At 37.3% G+C, this 19,275-nt stretch overlaps 1 protein-coding gene across 3 annotated transcripts in view; it reads right to left on the bottom strand.

The window, feature by feature from the left end:
• MARK3 (microtubule affinity regulating kinase 3) overlaps positions 1 to 19,275 on the bottom strand; it is a 61,919-nt gene that overhangs the window by 18,389 nt on the left and 24,255 nt on the right. For all 3 annotated transcript variants that reach the window (XM_035551245.2, XM_035551247.2, XM_035551246.2), the window contains exons 4-13: positions 16,485 to 16,533; positions 15,739 to 15,804; positions 13,453 to 13,523; positions 7,942 to 7,998; positions 6,840 to 7,076; positions 6,618 to 6,737; positions 5,810 to 5,909; positions 5,468 to 5,580; positions 4,533 to 4,686; positions 2,549 to 2,766 (exon numbers count right to left, since the gene is read on the bottom strand). In XM_035551245.2, the coding sequence (XP_035407138.1) occupies positions 2,549 to 2,766; positions 4,533 to 4,686; positions 5,468 to 5,580; positions 5,810 to 5,909; positions 6,618 to 6,737; positions 6,840 to 7,076; positions 7,942 to 7,998; positions 13,453 to 13,523; positions 15,739 to 15,804; positions 16,485 to 16,533 (1,185 nt within the window). The remainder of the gene's footprint in view (positions 1 to 2,548; positions 2,767 to 4,532; positions 4,687 to 5,467; positions 5,581 to 5,809; positions 5,910 to 6,617; positions 6,738 to 6,839; positions 7,077 to 7,941; positions 7,999 to 13,452; positions 13,524 to 15,738; positions 15,805 to 16,484; positions 16,534 to 19,275) is intronic.

Below are 19,275 nucleotides of genomic sequence, written 5' to 3'. Positions count from 1 at the left end.
TGAAAAATTTTCAAAGAATCAGCTTCTGACTTAAAACAACGAATCAATCTATGTACTTAAGAGCACTACTATGGTTTTTGGCCTAAATCATTTTCCAAACATGCCATCCATTCTTTCTCTCCATTTTTCTACGCTAAGAGTTCTGGGACAGCCTTATTACAAGCACTGAGGAAAAACCTGAAGCTGAGAGTAATAAACAAGGAATTATTAGTTGCTGCTAACTATGCATCCCCTGCAGCAGGACTTCATTATTAACTTGTTATTTCCCGAGTAAACCTGAAGCTCTTTCACACACATTTGTTCAGCTTGCAGAACTATTTAGTTTGCAAGAGTTCACATGCTCTTTCAACTTCAGAAGTACAGCTTGGAGTCTCAAACTCCAATACCAGACTTAGTTATCAGCTCTACAAGCATAATTCTTATCCTTAAGTGCATGCTTGTAAGCTTTGTTGTTAAATGAGTAGCACGCAACTGGCTAAAGGTCCTAACAATTCAAAAGAGAACACGAAGCTCTAATGCAGACCAGTTCTACTACTTTTGCAGTATCTGTCAAAGTAGTAATTACTTTTAAACATGGTATTTTGCTGTCTCTTCGGTGATTTTCTGATCATATTACTGATTTTAGGACATAAATGCTTAGTAAGAACACCACCTCTCTCCACCTCAGAATACTTTTTTTTGTACATCAGGACAATATGGTAGCTCTAACATCCTTCTTCCTTCTAGATTCATACTAATATTATAAGAAACAGAACTCTCTAATCAGTTTTAGAAATTGTGTAAAAAAAATCAGTGCTCCCCTCCATCCCCAAAAGCCAGTAAGGAAAAGACTAATCCCTAACAGAGGAGGGGGAAAGAAGGAAAAAAAAAGTAAAAAGGTGCTTGCATAGTGACATGAAGAGCTATAAATAGAGACAATTTTAACCACCAAGTGACATCAAAAGTTTGGCTACATGTTCAGTTTTGTTCAGTTTGTAGTACTGCTCGTAAAAGATCAGAGTTGCACACAGAATCAGAAGAGATAAGTATCCTATTGTTGTGAGCTCAAATTTTGCTTCCATTACAGTAGTATGAAATTGGAAATAAAACAACTCGAATAAATCCCCAAGATTTGGGAGTGCTGTAACAGAGCAGATCAAAATATGCTAAATAGAGGCTAAATGTAAAACATACCGCAACTGTGAGGCAAAGCTCTTGACTAAGGCATCAGATAATACTGTGCGAGGTCCAGTTTGAAAATTCTACCATTTTGGGACTTGATAGCCAAAAACTGCCATGTAAGAAGAAACAGAATCTGAACAGTTTCTGGACTGATCAAAAACCAAGAAGGGCAGGGGACCAGAAAAATCAGAAGAGGATCCACCCAAATCATGAGCTCTCGTTCACATTTATAAAGAGCTGATGCAGTAGAAGACATGTCTTCCTAAGGAATCTCTTAGACTGAAATCCTCCAGCCAAGTCACTTTCAGCCACTGATCCAATTGACAATATGCAGCCAAAATGAAGTAAAACAAGAAAATCTTACTTCATTTCTATCACTTCATACTGTCAAAAAATCTCTGAGCTCACAAAGTTCTGTTCTCCTTTGTTGTAACTAATGATGCTGAGTATATGACCAAATAAGACACCTTTGTGGGATAACAGCTTAGAAAATCACTCCATAGTGAATTGAATCAAGGACTGGGAAGTTACTTCTGAAAAGAAGGAAATCTTCCAACGCAAAATCTCAAAGTTTTAGAAACTAAAAGTTACAGAACTCAAGAGTTATTATATGAAAACACATTTCCAACTTTGCCACGTGGAGAGGCACCACAAAGTATACAAGTTAAAGCCAAACTGAACAAGGATTTTCCAGATTTTTCCCTTCCACCTAATACTTGACCCTGTAAATTCATTAGTTTTGCATCTTAGTGTGGTTTTTGTTGTTGTTGTTTGGTGATAGAGGAAAGCCCGTAAGGATAAAGTCAGACACTTTGCTTTTAAGCAAAGGTTGACAGACACCCTTTGACGTTTTGAGAGCGACATCTATTTGAAAATCCCTATATACGTAACTATGACTTGGAACAGCCTGTTTGAGAACAAAGATGAACTGGCTCCTTAAACATATGAAACTATGAAATAGGATAATACAAACAGGGACTTCATTCTTCTGTACAAAAGGCCACAAAAGAGTAATTGGGGATATCAAAAATAATATAACACATACTAAGTTTCAGGAGACAGCCTGGTTAAATTTCTTTTCCTCCTTTTTTTTTATTTAAATGTTTGTGGTTTTGTTTTTATTTTAATAAGCAAACTACTACTGCTCACTAACAGCTGCTAGTGCTAATTACCGATACACCTACTAACTACTTCAGGAATATTAACAGATAACTTGTGTAGCTGACTGATGAGGGAAGAAAAAGGCAAGACTATGAAGAGTATGAGATACCTACATTTACATTAGATGAAAAGTAAAGCCAACACCACTGATAAATTGCAGGTTTAGCACTTTCCCCCCTTCAAAATAAGTGTTTAATGGTTTTGATAAATAAGTGCTTCTACTTACACTAGGAACAGCTGAACTTTTCTTACGTTCAGGAATATCAGCCTTATTTGGATTGCTGGCATTTCCAAGCATTGGGCTAGCTGGTGCAATTCCTCTTCCAGCAACAGCACTACTGCTAGATTTTCTTGATTGAATTCCTTCCTCTTTGAGGTCACTGTCTGTAGTGCTAGTCTGGCTTCTTTTGGGATATGCCACTACTGGGGGGATGGATGGTCCAGCTTAAAAATCAAACAAAAGAAACAGAAAATGGATTTTTCTTCTCAAAAGTCCAGTTGATATTTTTCCCTACAATGGAAATTTATTCACACACATAAGGATCAAAATAATAAACGCTGGGAATCAACATTGAAAAAGGTTGTTCTTTAAATTATTAAATATACACATTTTAGAAGACAGTAAAATATTGTGAAAAGAAAAAAAAAATCAAACATTTGTATCTTCATGTTTGCCTTTGCTCTTTGAAGGGGAACCTAAAGCAAGTTTTTCCCCCTTCCTTCCCACATTTTTTTTTTAATTTTAGATAAAATCCGACAAATTTAAAATTCAAGTCACCTCTAGCAAGGCCTTCCCTTGTATTACAATTCAAAGATATGTAACAGTTCTGTTCAGTTTGCTAAAGGCAGGGAGGGCCATAACAAACAACTATTTGAATTTATTAGGTGAAGATATTATTTGATTTCAATGGAAGAATTAAGAATTTTATGGAGTCTTTTGGTGTTTGAGTATTGACACTGTTTTAGCTTGGAAAAAAAAAACACTGAAGAGTCACCTTAAAGACACTTAACAAGTAATTGACTCATTCAAATCTGATGACCCTTCGCTAGCACAAACCTGGCACACACAAGCTAACATCTGATAAAAATGGATTTTTGAGACATGTACCTGGAGATGCAACCATGCACTACCAGCAGTACTAATGGCCTGCATGCTGCGTTTTTAGAACAGCCCAGAAATGGCTTCAGTTTGCCACAAACCTCCCCAGGCATGCCAGGAGCAACTGGGAGGAGCAGAAAACTGTTCTGGCACACCTGAGAGTGATGCAGCCATTCAACAGCCCCAAACTCCCACTTGCATAAATAGGTTCCTAGATACTAGAAAAAAAAGCCTGTGCAGATGTCAGGATTTTGTTTTCTTCTGTTTTCCCAATTTCATTTCCTCAGAAGAGGATACATCAAGATGCATTAACCTTCTAGTTAGTATTTTCAATAACAGCTAATCAAGAACATGTATGTATGTGTACACACACATACATTACATATATGTAAAAATAAAAGACTATCACAAAACACAGTAACTGTCATCCCAAGAGACTCCCCAAGAAAAGCAACCTCTGAATGCACTAGGGTTATTTACAAGTAGACCAAACAGAGACTCTTTTTATGAGGTAGTGTCTAGGCAGGAAGATGTTTAAGATATTTAGAAAACCCTAAGCACAGTCTTGCACACTCACAAAGCAGAAGCGTTCTAAGTTTGTTTGAGTCATGGATCTTTAGAAATTTAATTTTTGCAGGACAATCAAATGATGCTATCCTCAGGAAACAGGATACAAGAAATACTGGCAAACTGGCATTTCTACAAGTTTTATACGCAAGCTGACCTACTAGTGTCAACAAAAAACAAAAGCTGAACAGACATACAAGCGTATGGGGGAGGAGTGCTGTGCTTTTCATTAAAAAGGCTGTTGCAAGATTCTCTTCAATTTGTGTAACAAGGCTCCTAGAATGGTCAGGAATGCAAGGGAAGACACAAGGCAAAACAGAAAATTAAGTTGACATATTCAGCATTCCTCTAGGAGCTATTTTGGAAGGCTTTCTAACAAAACTGATTTTTAAAATTATTAGTTATTCAATAAATTATTTAATCACTGTGCTGTAAACTACACTGTCATCCTTCTCCTTACCTTTGGGGGACGGAGACAGTTTCAGAAACCAACCATGACCAGCAGTCACCATATGCCACAACACCAAAAATGAGAATTGCTCACCGTGATCGCTGTACCGACGCTGCTTCTGGCTAGAAGATATGCTTCTCTGAACTTTGTGATGAGGAGATTGTCCAGTGCTATTATTTAGATCACTACTTGGCCTAACTTTGGCAAGTGAAAGATTGCTGCTGGAGCTTGAATCACTTGCATCCAACTACAATACAAATATTAAAACAAGGAATTCAGACAGATTAAACACCCACCAACATGCCTCTACTATGTAAGAAATTTTGTGATAGCGTGAAGTTGGTTAGGAGCCCAGGCATCAGTGCCTCACTAACCCAAATCCAACTTCTCTTAAATTCTTTGTAACAGTCTTATTTGAAGCTTTATGTGAAGCTCAGCAGAATTTGAAGCTCCTGAAAGGACGGTCAGATACAGAAAACCAATCTTTATACTTCCCATCCTCTCTCCTCAGTTCTGTGAGATTTTAACAGGAAGAGAGGATACACTCAGTAGCAAGCTACCACACCAGCTCCTCCAGCAGAGGAACCAAGAGCAATTTACTGATGCCTAGCCCTCTCAGCATCACGTGGAAAAGTAATCTACAATGCAAGAATGTTTTTAGGGTGATCAGTCCTATTCTTCAGTTCTCTTAAAATATTTATAACTAGCACATTCACGCTTGAGCTCATAGACTAGAGAATATAGTAACTGTCATACAATCCTTAAGAGGAATACCTGCTTACCAAGCAGAACAGTTCTTGGGAGCCTAAAGACAAGTGTTTACTGAATCAGATCATGCTGAGAACACACACAACATCATTTGGACAGTTCAGTTGACACTGATGATCAGAATAAAGTGATTTCCACTGTACTGGACTTGTGTACATTGCAGGAATTTTATGCCTATAGTTACTGACTTAAATTTTGCTTCTGATTTTGCTATGGACACCGATTCCTTTGTTCTTTGCATTTGGAAGAGTGATACTTACCTCTGATGATTTCCTTCCTAGCAGTAAGTACGTAGCTGTGATTTCATCATACTTCATTTTACTAAGGGATTCTTGAATTTCTTCTTGAGAATATCCCATTCCTACCATAATATCTATAAACAAATACATACTCTGTAAGGAACAATCACTTCGATGCTTACATGTTTAAGTTCAAGAGAAAGCATGGAACATGTAAAGAACAAAACAGTTAAGTGTGAGAACAAAATCTTGATGAAACATCAATATTAAAAGATTAGTTACTTCTCCCAAATGGGAAACAAATACAGAGTGGTGGAAAAAAATAAAAAAAAATATGTCATATTCTGAAAAATCCTCAGTTACCTATTCTTTTCTGGTCCGAGATGTCTAGTTCTGGTTCAACAAAAGGTTTGAGTTCATCCTCCTCATGCCCTGCATTGATCCACCTGTCCTTCATAATTTGCTATAAAGAAAAAAATTTGTTATTATAATATACTTATTAGCAAAGAAAATGAGCTGTGGAAAAAACAACTCCCCCATCTATCAACAGTAATGCTTTTTCTCATTTTTCTTTTTCAGAATGGGTCCCTACTCTAGTTTTGCTTTGCTCCAGTGAGGAGAAAGAACCATGCACATCAAGGCAAGCTACTTTCCAATCAGCTGCACAAAGCTGAAAAGTGAAAAGCCCAACAACACAGACCAGAAGCTGTGCTACCTCTCTGACAAGTCTAGCTAGTAGGTTCATACCAAACTATGCAAGCATACGGAAGCCAGTATTATTTTCACCTTTCTTCTCCATGACAGTACAAAATGCAGACAGAAAGCAACTACAGCATAGCCTAGTACTGAATACTTCCAGATCACTTATGTTAAGTCCTGGTAGATCACCCATTAATGCAGGAATCCAAAAACTAGCTATCATGAAAAACTGCATGATGCACACTGTGTAATGTCTCATTCATTCTGGAAGTAACTGTGGGGTTAGATGTCTTGCAATCCCTGCAAATGAAACCTTAAAACACAAAAGTCATGCCCTTTACTCAATCCCCTTGGAACCCACTCCAAATAAACTATTCATGAACAGCATGACAATAACCTATTGATCGGCTCAAAAATAAAGTTTGAAAAATATAATGCCTAGCTTACTGAGGCAGTTTATTTGTGCCATTACCTCTAGAGTGCCTCTTTTCGTTGGGTTTAGCACCAGGAAACGTTTGAGGAGGTTTTCACAGTCTGTGGACATGTAGAAAGGAATCCTGTATTTTCCCCTTAGCACTCTTTCTCTAAGTTCCTTGGTAAAAGAGTAAGAAGTACAGTAAGTTGTAAGCAGCACATAACTAAAACATTAGGTAAACATGCCCTCTGAAGGCCAACATTTTCTACACAGACTCACCTTTAAGTTCTGTCCATCAAAAGGAAGAGATCCACTCACAAGGGTATAAAGAATAACACCTAAACTCCAAACATCTACTTCAGGTCCATCATATTTCTTCCCTTGAAAAAGTTCTGGAGCAGCATATGGTGGGCTGCCACAAAAGGTGTCCAGTTTATTTCCAACTGTAAACTCATTGCTAAAACCAAAGTCAGCTATTTTAATGTTCATATCTGCATCTAGTAATAGATTTTCAGCCTGGAAGAGAAAGAATGGTTCATAAAATTAATTTAAAACACTTGATTTAAAAAGTTACTGCCCGTTTTTACTCATTCTTAGGATGCAAAAAGCTGAAACATCTGTTAAAATTCTCTTCCTTGCAAGGTATTTTGATATGTCTGTCATTCATATATTCTGTTTTAAAAAAATGTCTGTACAATGGCTTTAGTCTATTGTAGCTGTTATGATAACTGAAAACTGTGTTAATACCATCCATTTTCTCCACAGAAATTCATCCTGAGGTGCTGTAACTTACATTTTTCATCTATTACGCTAAAAACAAGAACACTCACTATCCATACTTTACATGACATTCCTTCAGAAGTTTGGTGACACACACAACCTTTAAACATTTTTCACTATTTTTTTTTTGAGCAGGATATGTAGCAACATTATTAATACAAAAGGCACAGTTTAAAGAAGGGATATACCACTTTGTAATATGGCTTCTTTGCAACTTGGCACAGTTTTTTCATCACAACCGATATTTCATTCTTTTCAAGACCAAAACTTGTCACACCTGTATCAAAGCACTTAAAAAAATTAATAATAATAATAATCCTCTCAGCTAATACTGACCTGCATCAGATTTAAATCTGATCAGAGGGTAAAAGATTATCTTTCAGAAATCATTACATTTCAATATTGAGAAGCCTTACAAATCCTTTTCCTTTTATTTTAAATTGTTCTATACCTTAAACATTCATCAAATCTTGCTATAATGCAAGCAAAAAAAAAAAGTTTAATATATGCTACATTTTATAGGTACAATAAAGATCCCACCCACAAGTACATAAACTGATTGACAGACACACACACACATCACACACTTTTCCCTACTCACCTTGAGATCTCTATGAACGATATGCTTTTGATGGCAATACTGCACTGCAGATACTATCTGGATAGAAAACAAGCGCAATTATATAAGTGACATCTCAAAGAAACAAAGTTTTAACTAAGAAGTTCAACATTTACTACTGAAGCTGACAGGTACTTACCCACTCAGAGCTACAAACTACTACAGTGACCAGCATATCTGGGAGAAAGCTGCTAAATAACTTAGGTGCTTGTTATTCAATCTACTTGGTTTCTACTACATTTGAAAGAGCATTTTGCTCTCTCCAGCGTGGCTAATTATAGACCAGTAGAAGCAATGACTTTCAGAAAGGTTACTGAAGTATTTCCATTCCAATACTGTATACAGCTACAAAAGCTTTCCAACTAGACTGAAGTTTTCCAGTCCTTATGCAAAGGTGAATTTTCATGCCACAGCATGGCATGAAAAAGAGAAAAGGCTAAGAAACGGCTTGGCTACAGAAGAAATTGCTGGGGGAAAAGCTCATTTGTTGAAACTTCAGTTATGTGGTAAGACATGACTATGCATCTGACAAAAGGTCTACAGTGCATATGCTGTACTGTATTTGTATACTGCACAAGAGTAGCAATCTCAATGGAAAAAACTTCTATGTCTCTCACGTGTAACAGAATAATTTCTTCCATCATAATTTCCAACTACCTTATTTTTTTTTTCTGCTTTATATAGCAAGCTATATAAGCTGCTTACACAGTTGTCCCAGTATACTGCTCTGGAGTTATGAGCATTACCAGGGAAGTTAGCACGTATAGAAAAGCCGAGTAAGGTCATATTGCTACGTGATCGCAAATGCTGTCAAATACATTTTATTGTGATGCACACGTGGTCAGAACTGAGGCAGCAGATGTCCTGACTTTTCAAAAGTCTTAACTGCACAGAAAAATAATTTACTGTAATAACTACACTTAAATATGTTTCCATTCTTTGTTCAAGATTAACATTTCTAGTCCAGAAGGATGAGATCTCATTAATGTTACAAAAAGTAACTCAGTATCCCGGCTTAGCGTAAGAATCCTCCTGTCCCTGTAGGAAGCAATGCTTCTTTTTGAGTATTTAGAGTAAGTGAAGGTAAGGTTCTTGGTAGGCCAAAGAACTGACCTACCAGTCACTTTGCATCTAAAACTTAAGCAACCAACATTGTCTTAATCTCTGTGCCCCTGAATCATGCATATATGCAAAATGCCACCTTAGGAGCCAAGTATTCAATGACAAGTTGAAATATTTCTATTCCCTACACTTTCATTCTGCTTTCACTTGTTCCTTTATGTACTGACTCCCTCTTTCAGACTCCCAGCTCAGCTTTTCACAGTTACTGAAATTGCCGAAGTTCTCCCATGGCACCACTTGCACCATCCTCGTGGCTTTCCTTCCTTTCCTCCCCACTGCCGTTACTCAGCTCCAGCCACCAGCCCGCTTTCCCAGGTGCTTCCCAGGCTGACGGCGTGACAAAGACCTCATGCTTTATTCAGGACTGCAGAGACACGGCACTACGCTGCTTGCTTCTGAACTGCTTTTACTGTGACTACCTAAGAGCAGAAAGTCTAGCAGATTATCAATCAGTTGTTTTCTCTGGGGATGCTTCTGAACTACTCTGCATTGCAAAAGGATAGCACAGAGACTGCAGAAACGAGTCAAATCTAAATGGAAGGGAAATAATGCAATATGTGTAAGAAAGAATATCAGCAGTCAAAACTGAATGAAAAAAATACAGCATAAAGCACGGCTTCACTGAATCGAGTTCCTTGCCTTCCATCACTTCTTCTGTTGACAGCCCCCTTGCTCCAACCTATGTGAGTGTGAGAAATTTGCTGACACTTGGGCAGGTGGGGAGAACAGGGGGAGAAAAAGACGACTTCTAGCTGTAACAATAGGAGCATTTAAATACATTTCTTTGGAGGGACTTCAAAAATTTGTATAATCACAGGATTTTAAGAACATGATAGAACAAGTTACCTCTAAGTAGACAAACTATTCTTCATAAGGATTAACTGATAGAACAAAACAACAAAAGGAGAGATAAATGACCTCTCCAGGTCCATTCCACAGTGCTACAATGAGCATTTCTTTTCTTAACTGGAACATACAATAGTAAGATTTATTTTGTGGATTTTCTAAAATACGCATTTAAGACTTGTCCTAATATCTACCAATATTAAAAATTCTACAATCTGCTTCCACAGGGAAAAAGTGGGAAGACCAAAGGAAGCCAGATCTAATCTGCAGCAGTGAAGGAGGAGAGGGAAGTAATTCATTTGCAATTTTTGTTGGCGGGAGAGCTCCCCTTCATCCCCCTGAGACTTGGCTCCCCATTTTTGCATTCATTCTCATCCAGATGGGCAGACTTCCGTACGGAGTAAGGATGGTAAGATCGAACCAGAACTGCTTGAAAGTCTGCTAGGGAAAGAAAAGCTAGGTGACATTAAGAATGCAAAACATTCTGGATTTGAATTTCTCATACACGGCTGCTTAAAAGAAGACTGAAATGGAGAACTGCAGAGCATGGCTGTATTTTTAGTGTCCCTTGTCAAGCATGACTGGAATAATTTGATCACTGTCTTTTACAGGTTTTTTTCCCCTGCTAAAAGCCCTGAGTATGCATAACAGAATGGACAAAAAAATTATATATATATTTTTAAACAAGTGAAGACGGGCGAATTAGCAAATTCATTTTTGCCTGATAGAGAGGGAGACGCTAAAATACCTCCTCAGATAAAACACAGATGTTTTATGCAGAAATCACATCTACTGAAAGAAGAAACAGGATCTGAAAATATAATAATATAACCTATTGTAAGCACTAAGCTCAATAGCATGGCACAACTGTTTCTGCAGCTTAAAAAGGCTCCTGCCTGTTAAACTAGCTACTGAATTAAAAAAAAAAAAATCCCTATTATGTACTAGTCTAACATAAGAACAGCTGCATTGAATCAGATAAAAGTTCTACACAGAGTGTTATCCCTCCAGCAATAGCTAAAAGCTACATGAAGCTATTGTGAGACTACAGCAAAGTGAATAGTTTCATGACCCATAAACCTAGTAAAATCTAGGTTTGGTCTGTCCCGCAGAATCCTGGTGTTGAATAAATGTCAAGCTCTGATCAAAGTTTTCTGACTTCTGTCCCACACGCATGCTCATTTCTCTAGCAAACTACGATGAGCTTACGCTATAGCTCCTCTTCTTGGGAAAAAAGAGAACCCTAGTAATAACCCAGACACTCACGCTTTTGATGCTCTCAAGAACCTCTTATCTTTGAGATCAAGATCCTCTAAAATTGGATAAATTTAGTAACCAGCAAGTCAGCAATTCAGGAAGGATAGGTAGCTAATTCCTCCAGGTTTCTGAAAGGAAACCAGACTTATAAAAAGAAACTTAAAACATATTTCAGTAGATTGAAGAGCAGCCGTCTACATATCTTTATGAACAGCATTTACCCTACTGAAGTAGGGGAATAAAGCAGGGAATCTGAAGTAAAACATTTGATAGGTCAAACATCCAGTTTAGCAGTTAACTATCTTTTAAATTCTTTTCCTTCATGTTTGTTTTCGAAAAAGTTTGTTTTAAAGTTACATATGTCCTGTACTACACATATTATTCCATAAAATGAAACACTAAGTGTACTTGTAAAGTAAGTCTGACATGTTTCCACAAGTTTTCACGTAAAGGCGAGTTGAATCCTTCGACAAAAAAGGCAATTGTTGAACAAATGTGCAGTGGAATTGCTACAAGATCTTTTTCCACACAATTCCTGATAAAAGAAAGGTAGCACAGAGAGCAAAGAACCACACCAATGGTAGTTTTCAACATTCACGGGAGAGAGAACAGCAAATCCTCTCAAACTATTCTGAAGTATTTCAGGTGACATTACAAAAAGAAAGGTTATGGTCTGGGATTTAGAAAAAGACAGCTAAACTGGAAATGACTGCTTTAAAACCCAGTACAATTGATCAAATCTATTCCAACACACAGCACAGAAGCACGTAAGAAATTCTTAATCACAAACGAAAGCACTCTAGAGTTGACAGAACATAAGATATAAAGAGACATAAGATTTTATTAAAGAAGAAAAAAAAATTCCTTACTCTGAAGCTGTGTATTACTCTAGTACACACAAATCACTTCTTCTGGGAATATAAAGTCTGCAGCTGCTTTTTCTGGGGCCTTGTTTTTTGTTCTTATTTTTATGATTATTTTTGCAAAAGATTAAAGAACGTATGTACAAGATTTAAAATGATGAGAGAAAAAGAAACTAGGCTTTTATAGAAATGCTTTTGTTGCATCCTTATTTTGGATTAAATAGGTTCCTATTTTTCTCCTTACTTTCACTGCTACTTTTGAGTTTATTATTTATATTGCTTTAGCAAGTCTTACTAACAAAACAGTTGTGACAGTTTCCTAGTTCCCAGATTATTTCTTATGGTCACACTATCCACTCTAGAGAATTGTAAAAGTTTTCTTTATATGGCATTTTGTGAAAGTAATTAATTTCCTGGAAGTTTCATACTTAATACCAAATTACTTCTATTTTTGTATGGCTGTGCTTTAAGATGTGAAGCTACCGTAACTTTTCCCTCCAGCAGTGAAACTGCCGTGTCATTGCCACAATTTACCAGTTGAAAACCCCCACATATAGTTCAAGCAAACCGTCTTGTCCATATTCTTTATTTTAAAGTGTCATTAAACAGAAGCATAATTTTAATGTTGTGAGAAGAAATATCATTGAAATTATCCAATGGGATGGAAATAACATAAGTATTCACAAGTTTCTGCACATGAGCAGAAACCGAAGTATATAAGACCAAATAGATCTGCAAATGAAACTTCAAATGCTGCAAGAGCAGAGACTTGGACTTTTAACTGGTTATGCAAAATTATGTGCATATGTTCAATACTGCTTTACTGTAGAACAGAAATGCTTTTTACAGATCAATGAAATTCCAACATTTTTGCAAGTCCAGTTTATCCATCATAAAGAAAACAAAAAAGCCTAGATATTATTATTATTACAATTATTTTTTTTTAGAACAGCTGTTTAATTGCATCTCTTTGTGCAAGTGCATGGTTGTAAACGGGTGCCTCTTCCACGCACCGCCCGTGTTTGCTGCTGACCTGGTTTGTAGCACGTTACACTTGAACAACTTCCAAAAGCTTACAGACAAGCTGAACGTAGAATATATGAAATCAACCCGGAGGAAATGAATTTTGGAACAGAATCCATGTCCAAATCAAGCAGTCATTGTGTTCTGGCACTCCTGGACACCCTGGCACAAACACTAAGGAAGCTAGCACTGCTGACTGGACTACTAACCCCTTCAAAGCATTACTGTAACCAAGTTTCCTCTTACTCAGTGCTACAAGTCCACACACCATGCTGAACACTGCTAGAAGTCAAAACACAAAGGACAGCTGTTTTTCCCATTTCACCACTAAAAATGGGTGTGGGGGGGGTAGGAAGCTGATGTATAGGAATGTTATACATACCTGTCTAAATTTAGCTCTAGCCTCCTTTTCCTTCATTCTTCCATGTGCAACCAGATAGTCAAACACCTCCCCTACGAGTCAATAACGAGACATGTTAATGCTGGTCTCAGAATGTAGATTCCTCTCTAGCAGTTACCCACAGCAACTTCACTGGAATGATTACACTTCAGGTTGATCTCAAGTTTAAGATTACAGGTTAGCTCAAGAGAACAAGGCATGAGTGATGTGAATACAAACAATTTACTACAACATTCTCTCTTACACAAGGAAACAATAAGGCTTAATGAAAGACTGGATATAGACAGAAACATTTCCTTCCAATTATTTAGGACAGCAACTGAGCAGCAGTACTTCTGTTTTGTAAATAAAGATGACCTGTACCCCCTCACAGACTTTCTCACAAGGGTATATTTGCACCACAAAAATAAGGCTCATCCATGAAAGCATCTGATGATATCTGTAATATTGTTACATCAGCACCAGAATTTTTCTTTGTACGTGTGTATACAAGCATTCTAACCAACACAGAAATCTTAGTTCTAACCTAGACTTGGAGTAGGTATCTGCAATGAAGTTCTCAATAATGAAGCCAGTAGGACACTGAGATAATCCATCCCACAAGCATCAGACAGGTAAGACACACAGAGAAACACCACTTCTGAACAAGCCCAATGGTGTATAGTTCAGATGTCTAAAGGAGAATAAAGTAGTACTAAAGAGCTGTGGTTTTTTGATGTTTTGGTTTTTGTTTGCTTTTAAATAAAAAAGGTAGAGTCATACAGCAGGAAAATCAACAACTGAGCTAACTGAGAGAGTGTCAGGATTTTCTACAAAATAGTCTTGCTTGCCCCTGTAGCACATTATTTAATATCCATCTCAGAAAATTCTCTCAGGTGTATTTCACAGCTGTTTCTTGAGAAAATCTGAAGGAGCAAAGCTGAACACTCCTTTATAATTCAGGGGAAAACGATACCAGAGAAAGAAATACAGGCAACTCATGCAAATGTTGCAGTTCTAGGAATACGGTTTCTCTCATCCTCCAACCACAGAATTCATACAGTTCACGTGTGACCAGTATCTCAAGGAGGAAATAAGGAGAAGAATCCCCGTCACTCAGATCACTGGCCATGCCTGTCTTGCACAACACTGCACATGCACAGGGCGCTGCTCACAGCCCTTCAGACCTGCACACACTTCTCCATGATTCTAAAATCTTTAGAGCGCTGTTGGCCCTTCTACCTTGTGGAAGCCAATCACTAGATGGCAATAAGACTTCACTTTTAAGTCTAGCACCAACAAACTGCACGGAGACGCCTTCACAAACATGCACTAGCCAACATCCTAACAGCGTTTTACCAGCCTTGTTTCTGGTTAGACAAAGCTTGGTGGAGCATTTAGGGACCCACTAGAAGACAACTGAGGCAGTTAGAGGATCTTTACCTGATTTAAGAATTAACTTCACACAATCTAACAGAGTTAGAATTCTATGCTGAAACTTTTAACTGAGAAAAAACTCTGTATTTCCCTCCCACAGCTGAAGAAAATCCTCAACTACTGGAGATTCCCAGATGCTGATGCTAAAGAGTCACATTGACAAACAGAGGGCTATTAGGTTTTAGCCAGCAAAGAGTAACTTAATCCCCAATATCTTAATTCTAGCCCTGGTGAAACTATCTGACACTGCATGATGCAGTCTTTTTTTCTTCCTCCTCTGCAATCAGGAATAAACGTTAAAGTTCCTCCACAACCTCCCTCCTGAAATGGACATAAGGCTAAGCCTAATAACTCTTGACAGTAGAAGGTCTGTGATTACAGTATGTCAAATGTCATCAACTTTTAAAAAAAACAGAAGTTTCAGTACTCGTGCTTTTGAAAGCAACAGTTAAAAATACAGAAGTGTTTCTCTTTTTATTTTTTTTTTTTTTAACCAAGCATCTTATATAAGACAAGATACCAGTCCTAGGGAGCTTAATACAATAAATTTAAAAGGTTGACATTTATTACGGACAGAAACAATCAAAGGCTGAACAAAGATTCCAGTTACATTTAAGTTGTAAAAACAAAGCAAATGTTACTAGATCGCATTAAGTTTGGAATGAAGTTTTACAAGTTATAATTACGTAGCCTGAACGAGTACTTAAGAATATTAAAGACTTTGCTTAAAAAATTTACCCTACCATGACATTAATATTTGATAAACGGGAAAATAAAACTTCAAAGAAAAAAAGAGCTTTCTGCCACTTGGCAATTTATTTACATTTGCCATCACAGCAGAGAGGTACTTACCCCCACTCGCATATTCCATTATTAAATAGAGAGTTTTTTCAGTTTCAATGACTTCAAATAACTTCACTGGAAAAGAAAGCAACTTATTAATCAGTTAGCTGGTTGCAGAATTATTAGCTCTATAAGGAATTCTGTCAGGAAAAAAAACCACAATTTTCTTGATTCTTGACAGTACCAGATTATTACTCTAAACCATCTTTTTCTGTCCTAAATGGAAAATACAATAGCATATTTACTCAACTCATAAAACACAATCATTTGATGTGGTTATATGGGGAAAGCAACTAGATTAAACAAAATTTCCATAAATTTGAGCGTCAGTAACGGCCATTTTTACACGCTGTACTGGCATACATGGCGACAAATAAGTTATCAGTCAGTTGGCTGACGGTACCCTAACAATAGTACATTGTTTAAACTTCACAATCCAGATCGATTTCTTGACCATTTCTTGTTTTGGTACAAAATTCTTTTAATGAGAGCCTGAATCCAGTAAAAATCAGCATTGTGATAACTCTGCTCCTTTTGAGCAATCAGCTATGAAAATAACTATTTTGTGGAGAGGGCCTAAAACATTTTTTTGTTTTTAAACACACAGCTATGACAAGGTATTTCTTACTGCTATTTACAGTAAATAACCCCCCTATTTTAAGATTATCTTACAATTATCACATAACATTTTTAACGGTAGAAAAAAAAGGTAACATTTCACTGGATTTGAATATAAAGAGAAATAAACAAGGTACCTATATTTGGATGATTTAAGATCTTCATTATTCTTACTTCTCTAAAGAGCTGAAATAAACATAAAACATGAAATAAGTTAATGAAAATAATAGGTAACACTCTTTCTTTGTAAGCCTGATCATTTTGATATACTTGCTTAATTTTAAACATAAAGGGCAAACTTTATTAGCATTTCAAGGAAGTTCATAAAATAACAACTTATTGAAGAGAACAGTTAAGTGCTTGCTTCTTTAAAGCTTCCCCCAAACCCTCAAAAACCTGCAAACACCCACAAAAGTGCTCCAGATAGCCCAGGAGACAAGTGGTCTCAGCTCTGTGGTTCTCACACTTTTGGGGCCAGAAGACCATTATGAGCCCACGCAGCTTCTTGATGGCCACTGTACATCACATCTCATATACTCTTTCACACCTTCATAGAAAATCCTGGTTTCAAAGTTTTATGAACCCCCCTCCAGAGCACTGTTTGAAGACCACTGCACTGTGTTAGTGGTATGGGCTCTTCAGCCCTTTGTCAGAGCCTAGCCTTCCACAGGACACCACAGAAATACTGTCCTATATGACAGGAACTGAGAGGTGAAAAATCAGCTGCTTTTATCGCACAAAAATTGCGTTATTCAACTAAACCAGCAACAAACAAGTTTTAAGCACAGATGGTCAGGCAAGGTTTCTTCTTGGGCCTTCAGAAGCATTCCTTCAAGACGACTGAGGCACAAAACCATCTAGCTCTGGACTTGTCACCACAGCTTCAACAACTTTCAGTGCCAGACATCTAGCCTCCAAGACTGCTGATGCAGTACACTGAACATTAGCTAAAAATAACGGGGCAAAACACAGTCTTTTCCTGAGCAAACAATCCCCAGCAGACAGAAGACACACCACCGCTTGAGGGTGCAATCTCAAAGGGATCAGCTTGCTGCCACCCTCTTCACCATCCACTTTCCTACACAACAGGCCTGTATACTTGTACTTAAACACCTTTAAGTGCAAATACTGTTGTGTTCAGATTCCCTTATCTTCCTACAGCCACTCTTTACAAAAAAAAAAAAAAAAAGGAACTTCTGAGGTAGCATGCTATATGGTAGCCATGTGTGAGATTTTTCTCCCTCTGTAGTTTCCCCCCATGAGAGCCTAAGCCTCCAGACGGTTGACATTCTTAAGCCTTGATTATTTTCTAACAGCATGCTTCCAAATGAGGGAGTAATCAAGTGGTTTTATTATAAACCTAACACCAACGTCTACAGGAATACCAGTAACGTAACTGGTCATACTGAACATAATGTAAAGAGACTGAAGCAGAAAAAAAATACACAACTCTGTGCAGACAAGGAAAAAAAGAAAGGATTTTGTAAAGTAAGACATAACAGCATTGTTATTAACAGTAAGAAAGCAAAAGATGCTGCTGTAAGATTCTCCTCAGGTCAGATTTCACATAAAGTGAAGATATTTAATGGCTACATTTATTAATAATGACTCAGAAAATCTGTAGGTGTAGTTACTCAAAATAAAAAAAAAGTAAAACACGGGAAACAAAAGACAAACACAGCCAAGAAAACAGAACCATTCCACCCTTCTGCCTTTTAATAAAACAAGCTGCAGAAAAAAATAAAATCACAATATGGAGACCATTTCCAACAGTTCTTTGCTTTCTAATGCTTCTGTAAGGCTACCATTTGGATTGCAATACTCATTAAAATGCCTAAAAGGCTTTCTCCCCTATGCCACGGCTGTGAAAGGCACAGTACCTGAACACAGAATAAAACTAAACAGTTTTTAAATAGTTTTAATAACAGTATATTCATTATCTAGATCTATGCCTGACACTTTGCTAGATGATAAACTGCCTAAACGCAATCAAGACTGATTGATTAATTAAATTTTTGGCCATGGAAGACAGTTTCACAAATTGTGGGCATGTTTTCTTTTCCCCCCTAAGATAAGTAAATTGCCTTTTTTTTTAATTACATTGTTTCTGGAGCTTTTTTCATATGTAGTTCAACGAGGCAGAGCACTTAACCATAGCTCTCTAAACACAAGACATTTAAATGCAGTTGAATTTATAACTATATTTTTTTCTTATTTTTTTCATTCGGTTCAGATTGTCTGGCCTGTAATATACTCTGAATACTTCATATTTTTTATTGCAGCTTGTATTACTAAAAGCCTCTGGTCAGCCTACTTTGAAGACAGCTTGCAGAATTTGCTCACAACTGACTGTCAAGTTTCCTCTGGACTCCCTTCCGACGCCCAGATCAAAGTCTGTTGGGTCAGGCTGATCAAGTGCAACCCCACTGCTGCACAGATGCAGCCCTTGGCTGTTGTTCAGCCATTAGCCTATTTATCGTCACCTCACCTACCTACAAAGGTATGTTCAGGGGATTAAGAATGGCAATGTCAGCAATGACCAAAATCATAATTAGCACCACCAAACAAGAACAATCAAACAAAGGCAATACAGAATAAGACAGTAAAGATGAGGCCAAAATTCATGGTATCATCATGTAAACAAATACACTCATTAATCTAATCTTTTTATAGAGAACGCTGACTTGGCTGGAGCCAGCTACTTCCTCCGCTGCAGTGTACAGTTTGATGGTCTAATGTGATAAAGGCAGGCTCATATCACATTTTGGGCTGTTGTAAATATATCATTGTTCCACAGGACTACTAACCCAGATGAAGCCTATCAAAAAGTGGTGTCTACATATGAGCTATTTGCAGTTGGTGACTAGAAACAAGCTCTTTAAAAATAGTTATTTTTGTCTTAGGGGAAGTTCAAAATAGAAATACTTG

This window comes from Cygnus atratus, chromosome 5 (assembly GCF_013377495.2).
Source record: "Cygnus atratus isolate AKBS03 ecotype Queensland, Australia chromosome 5, CAtr_DNAZoo_HiC_assembly, whole genome shotgun sequence".
In the NCBI taxonomy this organism is placed as follows: domain Eukaryota; kingdom Metazoa; phylum Chordata; class Aves; order Anseriformes; family Anatidae; genus Cygnus; species Cygnus atratus.
The sequence above is the reverse complement of the archived record's forward strand: the minus strand, read 5'-3'. Positions and strand labels throughout refer to the sequence as shown.